The 27,376-nt window shown below is 40.5% G+C and overlaps 1 protein-coding gene across 3 annotated transcripts; it reads left to right on the top strand.

Moving 5' to 3' along the window:
* Positions 1-515: 515 nt before the first annotated feature.
* LOC137282768 (monocarboxylate transporter 13-like) lies at positions 516-16,929 on the top strand. Of its 3 annotated transcripts, none has more exons than XM_067814556.1 (7): positions 516-723; positions 4,264-4,636; positions 6,070-6,213; positions 12,623-12,883; positions 14,851-15,234; positions 15,650-15,775; positions 16,716-16,929. In XM_067814556.1, the coding sequence occupies exons 2-7, from the start codon at positions 4,318-4,320 to the stop codon at positions 16,883-16,885; spliced, it is 1,404 nt and encodes a 467-aa protein (XP_067670657.1). In that variant the 5' UTR covers positions 516-723; positions 4,264-4,317; the 3' UTR covers positions 16,886-16,929. The 3 variants fall into 3 exon arrangements, 2 of the variants coding, with proteins under 2 accessions (XP_067670657.1, XP_067670658.1); XR_010956843.1 differs by having other exon boundaries at positions 531-723; positions 15,588-15,775; XM_067814557.1 differs by lacking the exon at positions 516-723 and having other exon boundaries at positions 4,116-4,636.
* Positions 16,930-27,376: the final 10,447 nt, after the last annotated feature.

The following is a 27,376-nucleotide window of genomic DNA, read 5'->3' on the forward strand; positions in this document are numbered from 1 at the left end:
AAGTGAGATAACTCTCCGCCAAGGGAGATACCTCTGTTCAAAATACGGTGAAGCACGTTCTCTTGCACATTCACAGCTACTTCTAATCTATCTGTGTCAAGCACCTGATTAATCAGTTTATCCACTGAAAAACCATCAATATTCCAAGATTTCATTGGCAACGTGATATGCCTGAATTGTTGGTTGACGTGCTTGAAACAGCGTAGTACTCATTTCATGAAAAAATGTGCTAGTTGTTATCAGCATGTTACTGTAACAGAGTACGATGTTGAGTGGAGACGGACGTCTTCTGTCTTGATGTTGAGAAGACAGTCATTGTGTACAATCACTTTCTTTACGCTCTACAAACTACTGTATCCTACAAATCCACTGAACATTAAGCATAACGTTCGACTGTCAGATGTTTAGCGTTTGGTCTGACCTGTCTTGCACACTTGGTTGGTTTTAGTTTCATTATGAATATATACAGGTCTGTCACTCACATGATATTTGTCGATGGGACTTTGTATTCTGTTATCTGCCTTGTACCTTCTGTCGTCTTCATCATCTTCGTGTGCTCAGTATGCTTATCAACATTGGCTTTAGCGGATTATGTGTTTTTTGTATTTCACATCCGACAACTGCCTGCTATTACAAAGTTCTTATTATTATCTGAGATTGTGGTACAGCTTTATAGAAGAGCAGGGAATCAGTGCTGGGATTGCCTCAGTATAAAACGAGCAGGTAAGTAAATGTATATTCCTCTCAACACCATTACCCGATTGCTTCTTGATATGTGCCGACCGACAGATGTCCATATTCAGTTGTAACTAAACGTGTGCTTGTCCCACGTTCCATCAAACAGATGTCCATGTTCAGTTGTAGCTAAAGGTGTGCTTGTCCCACGTTCTAACAAACAGATGTCCATATTCAGTTGTAGCTAAAGGTGTGCTTGTCCCACGTTCTAACAAACAGATGTCCATGTTCAGTTGTAGCTAAAGGTGTGCTTGTCCCACGTTCTAACAAACATATGTCCATGTTCAGTTGTAGCTAAAGGTGTGCTTGTCCCACGTTCTAACAAACAGATGTCCATGTTCAGTTGTAGCTAAAGGTGTGCTTGTCCCACGTTCTAACAAACATATGTCCATGTTCAGTTGTAGCTAAAGGTGTGCTTGTCCCACGTTCTAACAAACAGATGTCCATGTTCAGTTGTAGCTAAAGGTGTGCTTGTCCCACGTTCTAACAAACAGATGTTCACATTCAGTTGCAGCTTCAGATGTTCTAATCCTGCGTTGTGACAGATATGCAATACCTAAGCTATATACAATAACTGATTGACATGCCACACCTTACTGATGTAGCATAACAGACTAATGTACAATAACTAGCCTATATACAATATCTGATTGACATGCCACATCTTACTGATGTAGCATAACAGACTGATGTACATTAACTAGCCTATATACAATAACTGATTGACAAGCCACACCTTACTGATGTAGCATAACAGACTGATGTACAATAACTAGCCTATATACAATAACTGATTGACATGCCACACCTTACTGATGTAGCATAACAGACTGATGTACAATAACTAGCCTATATACAATAACTGATTGACATGCCACACCTTACTGATGTAGCATAACAGACGGATGTACAATAACTAGCCTACATACAATAACTGATTGACATGCCACATCTTACTGATGTAGCATAACAGACTGATGTACATTAACTAGCCTATATACAATAACTGATTGACATGCCACACCTTACTGATGTAGCATAACAGACTGATGTACAATAACTAGCCTATATACAATAACTGATTGACATGCTACACCTTACTGATGTAGCATAACAGACTGATGTACATTAAGTAGCCTATATACAATAACTGATTGACATACCACACCTTACTGATGTAGCATAACAGACTGATGTACAATAACTAGCCTATATACAATATCTGATTGACATGCCACACCTTACTGATGTAGCATAACAGACTAATGTACAATAACTAGCCTACATACAATAACTGATTGACATGCCACACCTTACTGATGTTGCATAACAGACTGATGTACAATAACTAGCCTATATACAATAACTGATTGACATGCCACACCTTACTGATGTAGCATAACAGACTGATGTACAATAACTAGCCTATATACAATAACTGATTGACATACCACACCTTACTGATGTTGCATAACAGACTGATGTACAATAACTAGCCTATATACAATAACTGATTGACATGCCACACCTTACTGATGTTGCATAACAGACTGATGTACAATAACTAGCCTATATACAATAACTGATTGACATACCACACCTTACTGATGTTGCATAACAGACTGATGTACAATAACTAGCCTATATACAATAACTGATTGACATACCACACCTTACTGATGTAGCATAACAGACGGATGTACAATAACTAGCCTATATACAATAACTGATTGACATGCCACACCTTACTGATGTAGCATAACAGACTGATGTACAATAACTAGCCTATATACAATATCTGATTGACATGCCACACCTTACTGATGTAGCATAACAGACTGATGTACAATAACTAGCCTATATACAATAACTGATTGACATGCCACACCTTACTGATGTAGCATAACAGACGGATGTACAATAACTAGCCTATATACAATAACTGATTGACATGCCACACCTTACTGATGTAGCATAACAGACTGATGTACAATAACTAGCCTATATACAATATCTGATTGACATGCCACACCTTACTGATGTAGCATAACAGACTGATGTACATTAACTAGCCTATATACAATAACTGATTGACATGCCACACCTTACTGATGTAGCATAACAGACTGATGTACAATAACTAGCCTACATACAATAACTGATTGACAAGCCACACCTTACTGATGTAGCATAACAGACTGATGTACAATAACTAGCCTATATACAATAACTGATTGACATGCCACACCTTACTGATGTTGCATAACAGACTGATGTACATTAACTAGCCTATATACAGATAGTGGCTGATATACAATAACAGACTGACATGCCATAAGTGGCTCATAGACAATAACGGACTGATATATAGAATAACTGACCGATATAAAATAACAACGTGGCATACCATAACTGACTGGTACACAATAAACTGACTGGTACACAATAACTGACTCATATACAACTGGAAGATTTACACTAAATCACCTACATAAAAAACCAACCGATATACAAAAGCTCACCCAAATACAATAACTAACCGATATACAACCAAATGATGCACACTCGCTCACCAATAAACACTAGCTGATAAACAATACAATCTACTTGAACTGACCGGTGGTTAATAGCTGTGACTGACCAACGTACAGTAACTAAATCCTGTACAAGCGTGAAGCTGTACGTTTTCTAACGTACACTGAAACTTTGTGGAATGTTGTCATCCAGTGCTGCATGACATAGAACTGAAACTTTCCTCTGCTTGAATTATTAAACATGCTGTGACTCTGAATATATTTGCACACAGATGAGGAAGTGTGGCTGGCTGTTTACATTTACTTTAGACGACTGAACGAAGTACATGTATATACTGAACAACAGAACAAACGCAATGTTCGAAACATTGAAATCACATAAAGTAAGCATTCATGTTTATTTGTTCTATAAGAAAACTTCCAAATATCAGAGTTGCCTTTCTTTACTACAGTGATTAACAAACATATTTTCCGAGGTTTAAACCATTTTAGGTTTAAATGTTTTGTGTGTTGTGGCAGTCCCATCACCCTTTTATGTACCGTGTTGAAGATATAATTTTGCATGAATCTAGCGCCATTTAAATACATATATTAATATCATATCAGTAATATCACCGTGTGTCAGGTGGCGTGACGGAGGATGTGGAAGAGGACATGTCAAAAGACGTGTCGAACCCAGTGTCAGGGGACGCTACCCTGTACAACACATTGCAGCGCTCCCACACATTACCATGTACTTATCAGTATGATAGTACTTTTGAACACCAAATGGCGTTGAATAACCACAGGCCATTATCTGACATGTTGGTTTCATTGTAACCATCACTTGTTGAATGTCACGCCGGTATGATGTCCTTGATATTAATACTACTACGGACTGGCTGATATGCGCCGTCATGGATGTGATCATTAACATTCTACATCAGGCGTCACCTGTACTTGTTAGACCCTTTCAGGTCGTGTCATGCTGGCAGACAGCGTTTGTTTCTTACAGTCGGTCCGTGCATCCTGGGGGTGCGATCACAGCTGAGGTCAGCTGGTCGGGATAATGAAGAAGACCAACAGTGAACTGACCATTAGCGTGGACGCGGAGGAACTGACACCATTGGATTACCCAACTGATGAAATTACGACGATTCCAAACGCAGAGGAAGCTGGAAAAGCACATGTTGTAGACAACCCTTCACCTCCGGATGGGGGTTGGGGGTGGGTTTGTGTTGGGGCAAGGTTTGTGGCTGTGTTTGTATGTTTTGGCGTGGTGTACAGTTTCGGAGTTATCTATGTGGAACTTGTGGATGTATTCAGAGCTACGAGAGCAGAGGTGGCCTGGGTGGGGTCCGTGGCAAGTGGAGCTATGCACATGGCAGGTAGGACTAATGGGGACGGGAAGGGGAATGGGTAGGTGTGTACAGGTTAGGAGCTTTCAGAAGCTGGGCTGGTTTATCGTGCATGTATTCAGTTATACCTTACCATCACCATCACTTTTAACTACCAGAGAACATTAATCGATCAATGATTGAACGACAGGCAATAGCAATTCGTGAAGCACACACCTTGACCATTGTCTATGCTACACTGAAGGACGTTAGCCAATACGTACCAGCGGTCATTGTGCATATTTGAATATATGTACATATGTGATTTGGACACAGCATAACATATTTCATTAAGAATGTATTCCGGGATAGTGTGAATAGATATGATATGTTCATGGAGATATCGACAGATGGAACTCTCCACTTCGTCAGTTTATTTGTCGCCAGTGTTAAAATAAATATAATTTTCTGAAACTATGAACAAAGGGACAAAGAGACACGAGATTGTCGAACACCAACCTGTTGCACGCTGTACATAATAATTCACGAGATATGTATGGGTAACTTGAGAATGAACAATCAGATCACCCACTATCACACATGATAATGAGCACCATGGCTGTCACACAGTGGATGGCTTACAGCATCTGTGTACTGAACATATCACAGTGGTGGTGGTGGTGGTGGTGGAGGTGTGTCTCTCAGTGTACATGTGTGCACTCTTCCCTTTCTGAATCGCGCTCACACCCAACCCCCTCTCCCAACCCCCTTGTTTTTCTTACTCCAAGAGCCCTTGTGTATCCACGAAAAATGAAAAGTGCGCAAATGGTTGGATGATGTGAGAACTGAATATTCCAAGACTAGTCACAAGTTGTTTACACCGTGGTGTCCCTCAGCAAGAGGAAGCAGAGCACTGGCACCAGGTTCCAGTCACTCTGGTAGACAACAGTCGCAAACCGTTGTAGCTATTGTTCAAAACAACATAAGCGCTACGCAAGGCTGATTATGGTACTGTAGTTACGATCGCACTAGCGCTCAGATTACTTTGTACAACGATACCCACGTGTTATAACCCGGTTTTCTGGTCAGATATTGAAAACATCTTAAATGATATTAAAGACTACTAAATATTTAACATTTCCTGGCAGACATGACCTTGTCAATTCGCTGTTCGGTGATAACAGCTGCCTGTGAAATGTGTCCCCGGAGTGATATATTGGTATAACATTGCTGAAACACTGATCCGGGGTTGTCATCTGTTGTACATCGTCTTCACCAGACCTGAAATCACCGCGATGTTACACACATACACAACCTCCTCTGAGAATTGTCGAATGTATTATATTTCGATGACACTTTTATAACACGTGTATTACATCCGAGTGACACAAAGTGTCTAGAATTTGTACTTTACCGTGAATGTGTAATCGTCAATGTAAAATATATGTTGCTCGGAGATGTGACTTAGTGTCTCTTACTTGCAGGTCCTCTGTCAAGTCTGCTTAATGAACAGTATGGGTGCAGGGTCACAACCATCATCGCAGGAGGGGTGGCCGCTGTCGGATTCCTGGTCAGTGCCTTCGCTCCCAGTCTGTTCTTTCTGTACTTCAGCTTCGGTGTGGTAGGAGGTGAGTGGGAGGTCACAGTGACACACATGTATCACGTTGTCAGGTGAGTGGAAGTCACAGTGGCACACCTGTATCACGGTGTCAGGTGAGTGGGAGGTCACAGTGACACACCTGTATCACGGTGTCAGGTGAGTGGGAGGTCACAGTGACACACCTGTATCACGGTGTCAGGTGAGTGGAAGTCACAGTGACACACCTGTATCACGGTGTCAGGTGAGTGGGAGGTCACAGTGACACACCTGTATCACGGTGTCAGGTGAGTGGAAGTGACAGTGGCACACCTGTATCACGGTGTCAGGTGAGTGGGAGGTCACAGTGACACACCTGTATCACGGTGTCAGGTGAGTGGAAGTCACAGTGACACACCTGTATCACGGTGTCAGGTGAGTGGGAGGTCACAGTGACACACCTGTATCACGGTGTCAGGTGAGTGGGAGGTCACAGTGACACACCTGTATCACGGTGTCAGGTGAGTGGGAGGTCACAGTGACACACCTGTATCACGGTGTCAGGTGAGTGGGAGGTCACAGTGACACACCTGTATCACGGTGTCAGGTGAGTGGGAGGTCACAGTGACACACCTGTATCACGGTGTCAGGTGAGTGGGAGGTCACAGTGACACACCTGTATCACGGTGTCAGGTGAGTGGGAGGTCACAGTGACACTACTTTCATAACGATGTCTGGTTTATTATTTGAATATTGTTTGAACCAATCAGAATCGAGAATTCTTAAGTATGGAGAGTTTGTTAACTCAAGATGATTGTCTGAGTACATGCATTTTTATGAATTTGCAGGTGACCTTTGTGTGAATATTGAGGTCAGGCGGCTTAGATTCCACTCCTAAAAGTGAGAATCATGTAAATCATTTACTTTATGGACTGAAAGCAGATATTATCCTGCTTGGAAAACACGAACTGTTTAAATGCGTTGTCGCCACTTTCTATTATACACTCACCAAAACACTGTGCGACGAATGTTGTTATCTGACGTGTTTATGGAAACCATCCAGGGACAATATACCGTGTGACAAAAAGGTTGTTCACTGCTCACGAATTGATGTACCCTCGATGTTTGTTCATGTTCCGTGAGCCCGAAAGGCTGGGGGACCATAAACACACATTGAAGGTGCATCAACCCACGGGCCCCGAGGGACCAGAGTATTTGTCTTGCCGAACACCTTAACCCCCTGGGTGCCATAGGGACATGTATGCCCTTCCTCTTGAACCCTTACTTCCAATACAGTTCTAAATATATATTCACAGCCTTATGTGCTGTAAAATAACCCCCCAAAAACCCGAAAGATATTGGGTGTGAAAACAAACGCTGTCCTCGCTTTGAAATGAAAGCAAAGAAAAAATCCGATCCAGTTTACACTAAGTGGTATTTTCGGAAATTTTCCGATATCCACCCGTCTATACATTGCTTACTATGGCTCAATACGTTTAGAATATGCAGGTGAAGAGTATCGTAGCCATAAATAGCAAATTTAAAAAGAAATGCCATGCAATGTTTTGGTAATTCGTTAGAGCAGGGATAATCTACAACAGGGATAGGTCACTCGCTCAAATAGCGGCGTGTAGCATTTCAATAGCGGATCAGAACAGATATGTCATATTTTTCACACACCTCAAACACACCCTAACAATTTTTTAAAGTCATAAAATTATCATTATTATTTGAAAATACCTTTCAACTAAAGACATGTTTCCATTCTAAAAATTAAACGAATGTGCGAAAGAAGTTTTTTTCCGGCACAATTTAGTCTTTCTTCGCGGAGAATCGAAAATGGAAGCCAGTGAGCTATAACATACCGACTTGAAACTTTACTACAAATCTACTGTCTCATTGTTGACACTAATACCAATTATTTGACTTAAACTGAAGTGACAAAAATAGTTAAATTATCTTCTACATGTAGGATTTAAGTTGTCACAACACTCAGTGAATTTAATCAGCAGCTGAAAATAAACCGTGCTCAATCTTAAATACTAAGTTGCCGCCATATTGGCTGCACTGCTTATGTAACGACCCGCGGCATACGTTAAGGGGCTTTTCCAGGAGTTTTTTTCCCTCTCTATGTAGTCTCCCTGATTCGACATTTCCGTGCAACGTGACGTCACGACTGACGCCAAATCACGCTGAACGACAACAGCAATTATCAGCATTTCTACCTCCTTCTCTTATTTACAATGAAAACGACAAAAAGACATAACAATACGCAGATATTCAGCATCACTCTGATTACTTACAACGCATATTTATGTACAAACGGTCCCTGAATCAAGGGAAGAGTCCTCGCAAAATTCTATGTGCCCGTGTCAGCGAAGCCACCATTGAACAAGAGTAAACACAGTCGCCCCATCCTTCCAACACACTTTCACTATTATGATATAGACAGACAGACAGACAGACAGACAGACAGACAGACAGACAGACAGACAGACAGACAGACAGACAGATTTTATTGGTATATATGGCCCGGAGGCCAACAGTACAATGTAAATATATTGAAATGTACACTGTGACAGCGCACTGTGTATGCAATACAACGTAAACAGCATACCACAGATAGGCAATGTTAAGTGTAACACCGAGCTATTGGCGATGTGATCTATTGCGATGTATATGGTATAGTAATATGATACATATCTTGCGTATCGTAGCCATTATTGCAACATGTGCTTCAGTTCCTGTGATGTACAATATTCAGTACGTAGCCATTACTGCAACATGTGCTTTAGTTCCTGTCATGTACAATATTCAGTACGTAGCCATTACTGCAACATGTGCTTTAGTTCCTGTCATGTACAATATTCAGTACGTAGCCATTATTGCAACATGTGCTTTAGTTCCTGTCATGTACAATATTCAGTACGTAGCCATTACTGCAACATGTGCTTTAGTTCCTGTCATGTACAATATTCAGTACGTAGCCATTATTGCAACATGTGCTTTAGTTCCTGTCATGTACAATATTCAGTACGTAGGGACTACTATTGCACTTTAATATGAACAGGTTAATAAACAGCCTTTTAATTCACCCTTATAAGAAAAAGTGATAATATTAATGAAAATGATCTATACATTTCATGCAATGTACATGTACACACATTTGAAGGAATGGTAATTTTGATTTGTCTGAAGCGCGGATACAAATATTTCTGTATCCATTGCTAGATTTTGCCCACAAGAAAAACAGATTTAGAGTTCCAACTTCCCTCGATTTGCATTCGCAAAACATCGGTAATTTCCGTACGTCTTAGGTAAGTCAATGTTGTTCGAGATAGAGAATTACTACCACAAAGTATCAAATGAGTTGCCACTGGCAGCGGGTACATTGAAATGTACCTTGCTAGTAAGCGGGATACACTGACAGTAATAGAAGGACGCTCAACCAATCAGACAGCCACATCTATGTATGACGTAAGATAAGTGGTACGAGGGGATGTCAGTAAGTTTTGAGCCTTGCATAGAAAAACACAAAATGTTTGAACCACATCTATTTTTCAACATAGTCCCCTTGTGAGTCAAGACACTTGTTCCATCTTTTCCGCCAGGCGCTGATGACATCTAACGTCTGTATGGAGACCGTCCAATCACAAAACACTGTGTGACGAACGTTGTTATCTAATGTCTGTCTGGAAACTGTACAGGGACAAAATACTGTGTGACGAATTTTGCTATCTAACGTCTGTATGGAAACTGTCCAAGGACATAATACTCTGTGACGAATGTTGTTATCTAACATTTAGTGACATCTGTAGTAATTCACTGAGTGTTACAAGAATCACAAGTCAGTGGGGTGTGAGGTGAATCAAGCATGGTCAAAAGAAACAATGTAATTTTGGAGTCAGGTATTGGCACAAATCTCATTACTATATATTAACTTAATATGCAGACACTCAATTTAAACACACATATGTACATACAGTGCTAATTATAAATACATTACCATGACAGTTTCTCTAATGTACCATGGTAACACGCATGAATTGATCACATGGCACTGGTGGGACAAACATTACACATGTCATAGATCTTTCATAATATACAAAATACAATTGAAACAATAGTGACAACATACACGATTGGTAACACCTGTGCTCCTGCATTCACATGGGACACATCTACGTCACGTCCAATTTATCTGCGGAATGGATAAATACCGTATGCAGATAATGAAATTTACAACAAACGATTAAAATAGTAAATATGGTAAAAACTACAAACAACCACATCTACCCACACATAAGCGCATTCATCCAAACATTCATTCATTTATGGTGAAAATACTAATAGCAATAATGCTCCAGATTATTGCTAAATGTTATAATTAGATGGTGTATAAAATGATAACTATAAGTAATACTATGATGTAGATATTGACATGATATAGCAATTGCATAACTCACTATACTGTGAGCTATACACAAACTAATTCAGCAGTATAATAACTCACTCTAATGGAGTTACAATCTATACAAATACTATAAGATAACTCGCTACGCTGTGAGTTAACATCACATAAACTAATTGCACATTATGGAAAATGAATACTGTGATTAAACACACTTCAAACAATAGCCAGTATAACCATCAGCTGTGAAATACAAATAGCAAATCACAGAAATACATACACAAGCCTAGAGATTACTAACCTTTATACATAAGAGACAGTCCAGACCACCATAATCTCGATCCTAATGAATGTGCGACGATGACCACATAAGAGACTGACTATGGACTAGATCAGTTTATCCTTTAAATTCCTTGATACCTTGCACGCTTGGATGAACACAGACGATAGAATCTACACACTAGCCTGAGCAAGGGACATACTTTAACATGTGAAAACATTGATTACAGAACAGTTTCGTTTCCTGTTTATTGGGTTCTGTCCTCTTGCTCAACTTAGTGCGATAACCACTCCAGAATTTTTAGCTCGCGTCATTTAACTGGAAGCATAAATATTAATCAGTATTATTTGATAAGTCTAAGGACATATATATTGAAACACTACGCTCCTTCTATTCCTAGCAAACACGTCGTGCAGCGTGCTCTGTTATACAGCGAGCTCTGTTATACAACGAGCTCTGACAAACGGAAACTTGGGAAATCTCAAAGCGAGTCTCTGCCGCTAGAAACGTTTGGCGGTTTGGTACGGAACTGATATTACATCAACCTCATTGTACATTACAGAACTACCCTGGATAAGCGCAAAAACACATAACAGGTTCAACCAGTGAGCAAGATGCATTGTGAATCATTTTACGACCTCATCAAATAGGGACAGTCCGTGATTCAATAGTTAAGTTATGCTGCCTGAACCTCGACATACTCGACATACAGTATAGGAAGACGGTGTTATTAAAGTTTAAAATTAAACTTCATTTGTAGATACTAATTTCTTATGAAACAAGGAATTGAAATTCAGTTTTACCAGCGTTGTTCGTGGTGTCTATTTTCACTTTCACACGAGAAAATTCGGATCGACTGAAAAGTAGGTCATTATCTGAATTGGTAAATGAGATTTATGTTTCGGTGTGAAGGGATTGAAAGGAGAAAGGCATGCAGTGCAAATGTGTATTTATTAAATAGATTACACAAAGACTGGGCTGATGTTTAGAAAACTAAGGTTAGGACATAAAATGTTGAATATATAATAATTGATAAAATGGTTACATTTAGGCTAATTAATGAGATTGTATATCTCATGTAACATTATGACAGACTACTTTTACAAGATTCCTATGTTTATTATATTTACAACAGTTGCTACATACAAAGTTGACTCTGCCACATATCTAACATCTGTATGGAAACTGTCCTGGGACAAAATACTGTCTGATATCTAAACGGTATAATGATACGTGTATTTCAGATGGGATGTATTTTTATAACTAACCAATTCGATTTATGGAAGCATACACGTGAACAATGAAAAATGCATAAGGTGAGTTTCGAAAGTGGAGAATTGTGTATCAGTGTGTTATCGATAGGTAAGGGAGGTAGGTCTCACCAGATTACCAGCATGGCCTCTTATTGCAGAATGAAAATCCAGAGATACACACCATGACACCATCACACCATCACACCAAAGAGAGGGACTGCCGCACATGATCGTGACCAACCGGGATTCGAACTCACGATGTTATGTTCCAGGCAACCCCTCCCCCTCAAACACACACGGAAAAAGAACAATTATCCCATGTGTAGCATACCTATGGACTGCACCCGACTTTGATTATTATTGTTGCTCTTTGTCATTATATGTGTTTCATAAAAACAGAACATTCGTTTTTTTCAAATATTGCCAAATCACGTCTAATCATATGAGGGTTTCAAAAGTGTCCAATTACGTTCTAAGTACCAACCCCAACCAGTGTAATTTATGTTTTGCTTTGCAGGGATGGGACTGGGTCTGTCGATCGTCCCTAGTCTGGTGGCTGTAACCGTCTACTTCCGGAAGAGGATTAGTCTCGCCATCGCGACATCCGCCATAGGTGCTGGAGTGGGGACAATGTGCCTGCCCATGCTGTACAGAGCATTGATCACGCAGTACGGCTGGCAAGGGATGATGATGGTTCTGTCAGGGGTGGCACTCAACCTCGTCGTCTGTGGGGGACTGTTCAGAATGCCAGCCTACGTCATTGCACAACAGCGACAAAGTAAATATTTCTTTGATGTAGATGCAGTAGTTCTCAGAAATGGAATTGCTAAAGGATGATGACTAAAGGTGATTCTTGACATACGAGGGGATATAAAAAAGTTTTGAGCCTGCTTATTTATACTTGACAAATATTAATGGGCAGGTCACCTAACGTATATTAGTGTCATAGCTACATATTCCCGGTAGAATCACATTTCTTCAGTGGCAGTGCCTTGTAGAAGAGATATACTCCCCTAGTAAATGTGAAAAATGGACAAGGTTGAATATAGAGAAGTAATAAAGTTTCTTGTCCTGGAGGGCAACACGGCCAAGCAGGTTGAAGAGAGAGTAACTGCTGTTTACAAGGAGTCTTCCCCATCTGTTGCAACCATCAAACGTTGGGTGGAAGAGTTTCAGCGAGGAAGAGAGCTTTTAGATGATGACCCCCGTCCAGGACGACCCTCAGTCAGTACTACCCAAGCAAACATTGACACTGTGTATCAACTAGTGGTGGGAAATCGTCGTATCACCCTGCACGAGTTAGAAGATGCAACCGGGCTCTCATAAGGATCCATTCACAGCATACTCCATGACAATCTCCACATGTCCAAGGTGTGAGTGAGTGAGTGAGTTTAGTTTTACGCCGCACTCAGCAATATTACAGGTATATGGCGGCGGTCTGTAAATAATCGAGTCTGGACCAGACAATCCAGTGATCAACAACATGAGCATCGATCTGCGCAATTGGGAACCGATGACATGTGTCAACCAAGTCAGCGAGCCTGACACCCGATCCCGTTAGTCGCCTCTTACGACAAGCATAGTCGCCTTTTATGGCAAGCATGGGTTGCTGAAGGCCTATTCTACCCCGAGACCTTCACGGGTCTGTCCAAGGTGTGTGCAAGATGGGTTCCAAGAATGCTTTCTGATGACATGAAACTTTCTCGGGTCAACATCAGTGGCGCGATGCTGACTCGTTACCATGTCAACCCAGAAGATTTTCACTTTAGAAATGTAACCTGTGATGAAACCTGGCTTCATCATTATGACCCCGAGAGCAAGCAGGAGTCAATGGAATGGAAACATGTCACCTCTCCAAGGACATAGAAGTTCAAATCGACCAGGTCCCCAAAGAAGGTTATGGTAACTATTTTTTGGGACAGTGAAGGTGTTATCCACATCGACTACTTGCCTCATGATACGACAAGGAATGGAGAGTACTATGCTAACCTTCTGAAGCAGGTACGCCAGTCCATTAAAGAGAAGCGGCGAGGAAAGATCCGGCGAGGGATTCTTCTTCACCGGGACAATGCGCCAGTCCACACCAGTCGAGTTGCAATGGAAACTGCGCGCGAGTGCGGGTACGAAATGTTACCTCACCCTCCCTATTCACCAGACCTAGCCCCTAGCGACTTTCACCTCTTTCCTCGACTGACAAAAAAACACATCCGCGGCCAGAAACTTCAGGATGATGATGAGCTTATCGCTGCTGTGGAGGGTTTTTTAGGGGACCAAGATGTGGAGTTCTTCAGATCAGGAATCAGCAATTGGCAAACCAGATGGGAGAAGTGTGTGAAGTTGGAAGGGGACTATGTTGATAAAAATGAAGCAGTATGAATTCCAAAATCTTGCTTTTTCGGGGTGAGGCTCAAAACATTTTGATTTCCCCTCGTAGATTCTTAACGAGACCAAACGAAATGAAATGTAATGAACCAAATCAAATTAAAGAATCTAGACTAAAACGTCTCAAGCTTATTAGATTGCAATATTCAGTTCATTCCCGTGTTAATGTATCTACATGGGATGGAACTAGGCCTTCGTCCCTTGTCATCCCCTCTACATTGTCATGGTAACGCCAAATCGTTGACGTATTGCTGGTTTTCTTCCCACATAATCAGCAAAACTGGAGAACCGTTTACAATGTACTGCAGCGTAAAATTCAAAGTCAAAACCGACAGACTATGACGTAACTGATCATGCTTGCAGGAACACACGAACGACGCCGTCCGCCACGCTGCGTGTCTTTCCACAGTTTGTTCACTGTGCTGAATCACCGTCCCTTCCTCATCTTCCTAACAGCCACAGCATCCACACATCTCGGCGTCATGGTGCCCTATGTCCACCTCCCCGATCTAGCTCGTCTCACAGGGGTTGCTAAGGGCGACGCGTCATTCCTGGTATCCATCATGGGTTTTGTTGGCATTGCGGGCAGACTTCTCTTTGGTTACATCGCAGATTTCAGATTTGTCAGTAGAATCTTGTTTTATGCCGTTATGTTGTTGATATGCGGCGTGGGGACGTTGTTGTGCACGATGGTAAAGACGTATGCGTTGTTTGCTGTATATGCCGCTGTTCAAGGAGCGTTCATAGGTGAGTCACGTGGTTTAGTCTGGATCCATGTACATTTTAGAACAAAGATGAAAATCAGAAATATTAACTTACAAACATAAGTGCCATAAGTGATGTTTTGCATCACCTGTTTCCAAGGTTACTAAGCAGTGTCTCATCCTGACTTTTTAGAGGACACGGGTTGGCTGAAAGAGTCAAACAGGTTCAATTTGGTATAAGAAAACAAATAATGGTGAAAAAGTATATGCTTGAATCATTGAAAATCAGTGACGTCTTCGAAAGAATAAGCACAACCTGTCGTTTTGGTTGCCTCTGTTAGCACAGTTTACATAAAAATGTTGACACGCCCTGATATAACTGAAACATTGTTTCAGGTGACGCGACATTTAACTCAGCCATTCACAAATTCACTCTATGAATGCACGTGTATCCCCAGGCACGTGGACGGCCTTCACCCCCATCGTTTTGACGGACATCGTCGGGGTCCAGCATACCGGTAACGCGCTGGGACTAACCATCTTCTTGAGTGGGATATCTATCACCGTCGCCTCCCCAATAGCAGGTAGGAGACTGACATCACCAGTTTACTATTAAGTAGAGAGAATGATGTTCACACTGTTTCCTTGGCCTTACAGAGAGACACAACGCCATCCTTGTGCACAATGCTGCATGACGTCACTCATTGTTATATATTGATATCATTACGTCATCAGAACAAATGAGTGATGTCATTTTAGCAATTTAGATGCAAAAAAATTGTGGCTATCTGTTTTCGTAATCTGACAACTGAATAATCTGCATATACCCTGAGCAAGAAATTGTGGTTAGTTTCTTCCTGGTGAATGAATGCGGCAACCTGCCACACAGGTTCATTGGTAATGATAATTTTGAATTCCTTGAACATGTTGTGTGTTACTGTGACATGATTCAAAGTCATTTGCCACGGGTGAGGTTACACTTTCACATCTGATCGCTCAGTAGTTAATTGGCATACACCTCAACCTGATGTTTAATTGATAAGAACCTTCATGTATTTGGATAACACATTTCATTACTGCTCCCAATGGAGGTGTCCACACACGCAAGCATTGGAAAGACTGTGGTTGAACATATAATGATCCTTACTTATTGTCAACATAAGGCAAGCGAATGGCGAGAGTCTGTGTATACCTGCGTTTATTACCCTCAAGATAAATTTGTCGAATTCTGGTTAGTTAATTGCCAAAGCATACAGTACGATATAGGCGGATTTGTCATGGTGTATGAACCGTACAACCCGTCAAATCTATCACGTGACACACTACACGGGTTGTCCGAATGACCTTAGGTGGAATGTGGTTGCCCAACGGCTTCGAAAATTTAGAGTTGGCGTATATAATTATGTTGTATATAATTAAATTGTTGCCTAAAAGTTGTAACTAATAGTGTATGCTGTAGGGTTCAATTAAAGACATGTCCTTGTGTTGCTATTCATGTATGATATCATGGTTTGTTGTTGTCAGGTGCCCTGTTTGACGTCACCGGCCGCTATATAGCCTCCTTCTACCTGGCAGCGTCGATATACCTGTGGGGGGGTCTACTTAGCATAGTCTGCTATTTATATATTAAACTGAAACACAATACAGGCATTGATAGTTTACCAAAATATGTTTTGGATGTACAAACAAAATAGCTTACAATCTAGTTTAAACATTCCAATAAACAGATATTGTTTCATTTTTGTTTGTTCTTGATAAGAAGTTGTTCATTTCTTTTTTTCATTAAATACTAAGTTACTACAGATGGAACCTCAACTGCCGCATTACAAAGTTGTGTCCCTTGATCACCAGGAGGTGCTGCTAGGAGTTTTGACCGTAGCACTACCCTGGGCGACCAGCCTGAAGACAATTAAGGTACAGCGCGCTCGTGATAAAATCAACCAATCAGCTTGGTATCAACATCCTGGTGAGGGCTTCACACGAGACGTTTAGCGGGTTTTATACACATGACAAACTTTAAGGATGCTTACACGTCAAGATGGAAACAAGACAATGAAAGGCCAGCTGGGAAATAGAAGAAGTTGCTAAATAAAGGAAGGGCATCTGAAACCTCGTCACCATTGTATCTTGCCTCATACAGAGACATAAAATCTGTCTCGAGGACATATTGTAGGCCACCTACCGTTCTCTCGACGGTGTCGATCAATTTGGTATTCTAAAATGTAGTAACAGGATTATGGCATATGTGATTAGGTATTTAGATGTGAACAATATTTAAACTGTATTTCTGGAACACGCTACAAGTGCATGAATCTTCCCAGTATAGCCCATAGTATAATATAAAGGTCTAAAGACAATACTAAGATGTGCACGGATTTGCTGCACTCGTCTCATATTTCATCTCATGCAGCAAGGGTGATAGGCTAGCTCAGTGGTTACAGCATTTCTTCGTCCCGATCAAGGTTCGATACTCCATATGGATACATTGTGTGAAGCCATTTTCATGGAAAATAATAAGGGCCTTGTAAAACATACAGGTTTCCCAGATATTGTGGAGAAACTTGTTTCCTCTCGTGTAGCAGATTGTAGCACACGACAGAATATACGACAGGGTCTTAGAAATACTGAGGATATGAAGAAAGGAGTGGTCTAATATTGGGATTCACTGTCACATATTTCCTACAGACTTGGATCAGTAGTGCACCTAGGCGCATTCAGTCGTGCAGTACATTGGAAGGAGGTCTCACAAAGTACTGACAAGACACAATACGAGAATCATATACATCTCAACATGTTCATTTTGTACAATTCCTATAGTTTATATACATGTTTTAGGTATTTGCAGAAACAACCTTCTCTATAAGTCCTGGGAATACTTCAATACAGGGCGACGTGACGTTTTTGGACTTCACTGTGACGTACCTTTACGTGGTCGTCATAATGACACGTTCACAGACACTGAGACGCGGCGCTACGATGACGTCACAACAGCCTCTTGCAATGACTATGGCACAATGAGTACCGTGAAGTGAATCTTAACGTTCCTTTATTACTGCAAACACGTCCATAAAAGTCAGATATGTGTAACGAAATGGAAATGATTTAAGATATATTCCATGATAAAAGTATAATTATCAATGGGACAGAAAATGTCTTTGGATACAATTGACGACACGTATTGGAAGGATGTTACAAGTGGCTGTAAATATCAGGCGATCCAAACACAAATTGTCGGGTGGTGTTGAGTCGACTGAAGCGAAAGTAAAATCTTCCCCCCCCCCCCCCCCCCCCCCCCCCCGTTGCCCCTTATCAACACCGTCTCACGTGGGAAACCGTTATGGAACTGGTTCAGTGATAATTCCGGGGAGAGGGCTCTTGCTGGTAGAACAGCCAGGTGAGCAAGGTGCACGTGTGAAATGGACACGTGTGATTTGCTCGGCATTCGTGATTGCAGTACCTGAAACAGTGAGATTATCACACGACGCTAAGTCAATTATTTGCAAAGTATTTAACTTTGTTTAGAAACGAAGCTGAAAGGGGTAGGCCTCAATATGCTTTGGCTAAATAGCGTTTACGAACTGCACGTGCTGTTGGGATAACGGAAGGGAAGTTAAAAACTATTTTGAAAAACTGTACCGATTCAACCTGCACGGACACAACTGAGGGGACCGTCTCAAAACCCACACGATGTGAGAAAGTCGATTCATTTCAACAACAGCTGGTTAGAAACGTCATTAAGTCTCTATACAAACAAAATACCTTTATCTCTCTGCGTATTATGAAAAAGCATATGGAGACAAATCATTCTTTGGTCATTTCAAAATATCAGTTATGGGATTTGCTTCACAAATCTGGTTTCCGTTACAAAAACGTAGGCTCAGAAAATAGACGTGCACTGTGCGAGAAGTCTGATATTGTTCGACTAAGAAACCAGTACTTACGCACAATTCGAAAGAAACGTACAGAGGGTTACGAGCCTGTATATTTGTGACGAAACATGGGTAAATGTTTCCCATACCACAGGGACACAATGGTTCGCTAGCTCCTCTTCAGAGTACTGTGTCAGAAAATTACCACTTGGCAAGGGAGAGCGACTGATTGTGCTCCATGCTGGGTTGCAAGAGTCGGGGATTCCTACCTGGCTGCTCCCTAGTCTTCAATTCAAAATCTAAAGACAACCGAAACTATCATACCGAAATGAGCGGGATTGTTTTCTTAGAATGGCTACAAAATCAATTTGTACTAGCACTGCCCCCCAACCGTCTGATTGTCATGGATAACGCTCCATATCACGGCGTCCAAGTATCTAATACAAAGGCCCCAAAATCTAACAGTAAGAAGGGGGACATGATAGAATGGTAGCAAAACAAAGCAATATTGTATCCAGAAAGAGCAACCAAACCTGTTCTGTATGACATTATAAAGTGAAAAAAACACACCTGTCTTTGAGGATGCTGAGTACCTTACAGAATAGGGTAATTTATTTGCAACTGCCACCCTATCCTTGCGATTTAAACCCAATAGAACTCATTTGGGTTATCATGAAATCGGATGTTGGCAGGCAAAATGTAACATTCAAACTTCGGGATGTACAGACAATTGTTCAACGGCTAACAGACACCATCACGCAGGAAACATGGCAAAAGTGCGTTGAGAAAGTTGAGAATGAAATAGAAACTTTAAGACATTATTGGGAACAAAGTGGACTGGACCATGCCACCATCAAGCCAGTCGTCATCAGGGTACACAAAGCGACACCGATTCGGACAAAAACGTCTTCTGAAAGTGGCAACACTGACTCCCACTGAACATCTCAAGTGGTAACCAGATAACGGCTTTTGAGATGACCCCATCTTCACAACTCACGGTACTTGATTACCTGGCTGTTCTACCAGCAAGAGGCCCCCCTCGTACAAAATAGCGAAAGGTGACAAGAAAATGATGATCGTTTGTTAAACAACTTTTTTATTCGGGGGTCCCAAATTATGAGACACATCATCAGAGTTGGTGTGTCGATTTCATGTGGCTGTGCAAAATTTGGTTTCATTGCAATTGTTAGATTTTGTGTTAGTGAGCAATTCATCGGTCTCAAACGGAATCAAACGGACTGTAGTGTTAATGACACAAAACAGAATATGGTGTAAATCAAACAAGCCCAACTCCCAGCATTTCAGATGAATGAAACATTGACAGACCACTGAACCTGCAGCAACTTTAGCAAAACATATTGCTGATATACAGGCAACACACACGAAACACGAATGAAAGCTCTCCCATAAACGTTTCAGATTATCAGATTCTAATAGCACATCTATAGAGCTTGATGCCAAACCCCGTTTGTCTATCTGTCTACAGTGGAGAGCAGAGTGTGTGTGTTGCGTTAAGAAAAAACAATACTGATATTAAATTCAGAATCGCTATAAATTTATCATTAAAAATTAAAATTAAAATTTCTTGGCACAGTAAAATGGCGGTGGCCTGTAAATAATCAAATCTGGACCAGACACTCACATCATGTGCTGGAAACATTGAAGAAACCTGCATTTTGTTTTCCACGTGCTTTATCAACATTATTTTACAAGGCCAAATGACAACGAAAACAATCCTTGCCCATAAGATGGGTTTCCACGGCGAGGGTTTATTCAATTCAAGTGATTCGCTCAATGCTGGCTTGTTGAACAACTCCATGATAGGGATTTGTAGTTGGTTGCCAAGGTGACATCTGAAACGATATCACTCACTTCCTGCAGTTCGTGGGGGGCGGTACGGTAGTCCAGTGGTTAAAGCATTCGCTTGTCACCAATAAAACCCGGGTTCGATTCCCCACATGGCTACAATGTGTGAAACCCTATACTTTATGTCCCCCCATGATGATACTGCTGGAATATTGCTAAAAGCGGCGTAAAACCATACTCACTTGCCCCTGAAGTGGTGTCACGTGTTCTGCTTCTTGCCCACGAGACAAGTTACAAGAAGTTCGGCCACATAAGGCTCCAGCTGGAACAACTGTTTGTGATGCTCGCCCTGAAATATTTTGTCACACGATTAAGATTTAACATTTATGGTGTGGTGTGCATCTCGTAAGTACCACTGTCAGTAAGATCGGCAACGGAACATTACAAATCCCCGTGACATCATGCAGACAGGTCGCCAAGTGTTCTATGGCCCCGTGTTTATCACTGTGTTGTTTTTAACACAGAAGATTTATGTGTTACTCATCAGGAATCCATCACACAATAGTCACACAATAGTCACACAATAGTTACACAAGATGTCCGCCTTTTGAGGTACTTACAAGTTAGAAGACAATTGCTCCGTAACATGTACTATGTGTGACACCAAAAAACAAGAATGGAATCAGCTTTAATGAACGACTGCACTCTCAAATTAACACATTTCACAATTCCAGTCATTGCACGAATATCACTATGGCAACAAAAAATAGCGTGGCAGCAACGTCCAGACATGGTATAATACCAGAGCAGTGATTATAGCCACACACACAGTGATGGTAACATCGGTAACCAGGTAACTGAAAGCAAACATTAAGACAAGATACGATGAGTACATACACTGGTCTTCCAACTCTCCGCTTGATATGTAATATGTGAGAAGAGGCGATAGTCACTTCCCTTGTATCAAGGATAATCTACAACAGGGATAGGTCACTCGCTTGCTTTCTTTACCATTTGAGCTAATTAACGTGTGCCTCGTCATGCTCCAACGCACACAGCGACTTGGCTCGTTAACAGCGCAACTTAGCTGTGTTTAACAGAACTTCAGCCAGTTTATTGTATTAGTCCGAATTTTACAATGAATGAATGAGTTATTGTAAGAATTAAAAGCAAGAATTATATGTGAATGAATGAAAGAAAGAAAAAAAATAAAAGAACAAAATACTTATGCGAATGAATGAAAGAATAAATGATAAACCACGACCTTCCCTCCCAAAACATGTCAAAGAACGTAAAACTATCGCTGGAACACATACTGATGAGCTTTTTTTAAAAAATCTACTTTGAGACATGTTTGTTTACATTATAAATTCAGATGCCTTATTGCATGTGGGGAATGGAATGGACATAAACAAAATGTTAACTGACACTGTTACACAATCCTCAAAAACAGAAAGTCTAAAACCGTCACAAAGCGACGTAAACACCTTTCCAGTTGTCATATAATAAGATCAGCAAGGAAGAAAGGCGTTATAGAACTATAACCTCAAGCATCACAAGCATAAAAGGTGGAACACATCAGATCGGCGATATGTCACATTTTACACACACATCACATACACCTAAACAATTTTCTAAAATCATAAAACTGTCACTATTACTTGCAAACAACTTTCATCTGATGGTATATTCCCCTCATAAAATATGAAGTGTGTGTGAAAGAAGTCTTAGAATAATAACTAGAAACAACGCAGTGGAGTATTTCAATGGCGGGTCAGATCAGATAAGTGATGTGTCACATTTTTTTCACACACCTGAAATACACCCTTACATTTTTTTAGATTACGAAACTATCACTATTACTTGCAAACACATTTCACCCGACAGCATATCCCCTCATAAGAATGAAAAGTGTATGTGAAAGATGTGAAAGATGTGAAAGATGTTTTAAAGCAATAAAGCAGTATATACATACGATTTGACGACATGGCGTGGCGTCATTGCCAGCAGCTGAAGCTGGTCACGACATCCGTCTTTGCTGATGTCGTGGTAAGACATTCTCTGACCTGTTACAAATCTAATGAATATATGAACTTTAGCGAGCTGCATTTCAAAAATGCACACGTCTGACACTGAAAAATATAATTGTGTTCAAACCATTCAAATTCCTGAATATTTATTTATTACGAGTTTTAAACAAAGAAAAGAATCCAAAATACGTACGGAAACTAATTTGTATGGACGGGTCACCAACAAAGTATATTGCATGAATGGAAAGTATGTTATAGAAATAATAAAATCTCCGTAAAAAATACAGAATAAAGGCAGAAAAGTTGTCTAAAATTCAATGGAAGTGCAAGTACATTAGCACTTTATAATGACAGCGAGTGGAGAGAGAGCAATAAAACCTTGTCATCCGGCAGCAGTCGTTTCTAAATTTGGCCCCATTAACATGCACAAACGTTACTCCTGTAAGTAAATATGCACATGAGTAAACATACATACGTATGTAATACTTACTTTTCTTTGCGTTCACATGGAATTTATGTACTATAAGTAAACTTGAGAGTGGAATACTAAATGCATTACATTGTCCCAGATATCCAACAGAGAAAGGTGTTCTCTTTTCACAAACAAATTATGAGACATGTACTGCTCTTGCAAAAGGTCAGTCTGTTAAGGTAAACTTCATCAGTAAATCTGATGACAACAATGATTTGTACGATACTTTTCGAATGAACAAATGGGTTTTCAGTTTTACCTTCACACAACTGCAGGATTACTTAAAAGCTAGCGACCAAGCTGTTGGTAAACCTGTGGATGTACGAATGGACGTTGCAATTGCAATAAACTACAATATAGCTTCATCTTCTGAATGTAGGTCGAAGTATGGGGAATTGTTTGGTCTTGGGAAGACCTCTGTGTATAAATACCATGTGTCAGACCATGTGTGATGGTTTCCGTCCGGAATATATACTTCTTTCTGTAGAAGAAGATGACATATCACAGTATTCTTACAGTGCAAATTTGCACATGTATAAATATACCTTTGTACCTCGGGGGATCCGACCATATGTAAATTTGTTCTTGGTGTATATTTACATATTAAGTAAATGCGTTCACATGACACATTTACACACGTATGTAAAGTTTGTTCATGTGTGCATTTATAAATAAGTGTGCAAGTCTGTGCATGTGGACGGGGCTTTAAGTTATAACCAGGCTCGACATTCAAGGCAAAACTAATCATCTCCACACAACAGCTGGTCTTGACGTATTCAGGGGACGATGGAGACACGTACTTGCCCCTTATATGGCCTTAGCTTTGTGTAATTTTGATGTAAAAAAATGAAATTCATTTTTACTTATGTCCTTTTTATCAAGATTTGCATACGAAATATACAGCTGAATATTATCTATGTAAGGTACTTTAATTAGCATTTAAAGCACTTCTTTCATCAACTGACTAGCATGTAACAATAAAGCTGTCCAACTATATCAGCTATGCTCTTATTAAATGTAACAATCTGATTTAAAGTTTTGTAGACCCATCGTATTTCACTACTTGTACATAACTTACTGTCCGTAACATGGTGTTTGGATCACTAATTATTGCACCATGTTGTAATCTACATGTATAACTTTAATGTATATAGGCCTCAGGCCCTTTGTGCAATAAACATCTTTGACTTAGACAATCCTCAAGATTGTAGGCGACTTTTGGAAATGGGCTCGTGCTAAATGTTCACAGAAACCATGGAACATCATGAACAATTGAAACTCTGTTACACACGCTGAGCAGTACGCAAGACATGAATAAAACAACTATATTCACACCGTCAATTTAGCTACGACAGGTTGTGGTTGGTCACCGATATTCCGGATTCGTCAAAATTCCACGTGGCGATCACTTGGTGACTGTCACCTGTTTTTTCACCCAGGTGTTGTTTTCAATGCCAGCTAAGGTTCACATCATTCATTGGAATACTTTTCTATCATATGATTCTATGAACCCAAGCTATTATGTGAACTATTATAGATAACTTGTCTTTGAAGGGCATTTAGAAGTGAAATGCATAAGAATGAAGATTTTATGGATATCAACTTCTTTATATGAGAACACAACGTTTCGGAGTTAATGCTTACTCCTTCATCAGGTGATTGAGAATGGGGTACAGAGCTATATTTATATGTACAGGTAAAACAATAACAAAGTAACAAGTGGAATGAATTAACGAAAGCTGGAAGCCAGTATAAACAAGCGCTGATTGGAACTCGACAGTTATGATAACAATGATAGAAGCCAATGGTAATACATTACAGATGATGGGATATGTTTACATAACACAGATAGTGGGTAAGGACGATGTACATGATTGGGGATAAGGATGGAAGCCAATGGTGGATGATGTTTACATAACACATGATTGGGGATTAAGGATGATGTACATGACTACATGAGGGTTGATGGGCATGTTTACATGGGGGTTGATGATGTACAAACACAAGTAGATGAGGACGTACACGGGTAGATTGGCTATACATGAATTACATAGATAGAATGTACACAGATAGATGAGATTAATTTATCAATAAGTCAGTTGGATACTATCTACCAACAACAACAACTGGCGCCAAAGGAAACTGCAAGAAGCCATCGAGATCCGGAGACAGAAACCAGCAATCAACCGTGACCAAGGAGTGTACCTACCAAGTGCCTGGGACTTATGATTGACAGAAACCACTGCATGTGGCCGTAGATATGTGTTTTCCAAGGCCGGTCAGTGTTGCTAATGTACGAGTGGGTTGGCACTACATTGCTGGGTTGGTCATAATACTTTTCTAAAAATCTTCTAGTCCTGTTGCACGGTGACGTGTGAATTAAAACACACGTTTGTAACATTCCATAAACCAAAAGTTATATCAGTCACTTTAATGAGACTTCCCACCTTTCGCAGGCTCAGAGGCACAGATATCAGTTTCGGCCTTGACCATATCTCATATCACAAGCGCATCTGCATCATCTAGCGCATGACCTCACAATGCGTAGACGTCAGGATGCACATGACTCAAAATGCTAATACGTCATAATGTTGATGACAGCACAATGCCAGGATGGCAATATGATGAGGACAGCATTGTTGCCGATCTCAACGATTCCAAGAACAGTGTGGGCTCTCAGGGTAACATCTCTTTTCTAACACAATTGATAAATGACTGGTAAATGACTTTGGATGATAAATGTTTTCACTGATTAGAGTGAAAGTGAAATTATTATCTCAAAATCTTGGATATTTGCAACTTCTACGAACTTGTACTCATATATTTGATATCAAAAGATGATTTGTGTGTGTGTGTGTGTGTGTGTGAGTGTGTGTGAGTGTGTGTGTGTATGTATGTAGCTAGGTAGGTATGGGTGGATAGATGGATGGATGGATGCATAGACTATACACCTGAGAATGGGTAAATACATGAGAATGAAGATAACATGTACAAACCCCTGGAACCCTTTATAATAACATACAAACAATTCAAAAGTATTACAAATAGCATCCGTGTCTTTCTATTAATTGTTATTTATCAATACGATACGAAGAATTTTCCGAGAAAAACACACATACAAATTCCATTAACAGAACATCAACAAGTCTATTTACACAAATTATTCTTCCTACTAAATTTCACAACCGGTTCTAGTATTAGTCCCTATGTTGGCATTCTTTTCCGTAGGAGGTTACTCAAGGCATATCTTCCCACGTAACCTCGGTTTCAAAACAGTCATATTTCCCATGTCTCGTAAAATCACCTGGCGGGATGAAATCGCAACATGAATTGTCTCCTTCTTTCTATCCAATCAGAACACATGGTACATCGACTTAGATCTGAAATGGTGGCCGCCACTAAGTTGGTCAGTATGAGAAGGACAGATTAGGTGTTTTATGTTTAACTGAAAAATCAGAAACTAGCAAGAGTGGAACCACAAATGTCCCTCCTCTGCCGATGACGTATGTTGATGTGACACACATGACATTTAATGGATGGAGTGTTGTCAACGACGGTGATGACCACTGATCCGCCATAACATAACTGAACTTCTTTCAAGAAGAAACGTTTGCACATCGCGTGAGGACAGGAGTTTTGGTTTTCCCGAAACATGCAGAAAAACCCGAGGCTGGACGAATGATCACTTTTGAGGCAAGGACTGCACAAATAGATATGATGGCAACCAAACCCAAACCCTGCATGAGGGGCCGTATTAGAACCGACGTTACGAAGAAGCATTTGACGAGTAACCGCTGTAGGAAGAGAATGCTACTTGGGGGGAATTCAGGAAATATAAGTTTACTTTCATTGAATTACAACACCTTCAAGTGCTATGACCAAACCGTATACCTTCAAATGACCAACCCGCTCACTGCTAAATGAGATGCGACCAATCAACACAATCAGCGTAGAATCTCGCAAGACGCACAATTTCAACAACTGAGAGCAAATCTGATAACTCTGAAT

This window comes from Haliotis asinina, chromosome 4 (assembly GCF_037392515.1).
Source record: "Haliotis asinina isolate JCU_RB_2024 chromosome 4, JCU_Hal_asi_v2, whole genome shotgun sequence".
Classification (NCBI taxonomy): Eukaryota; Metazoa; Mollusca; class Gastropoda; order Lepetellida; family Haliotidae; genus Haliotis; species Haliotis asinina.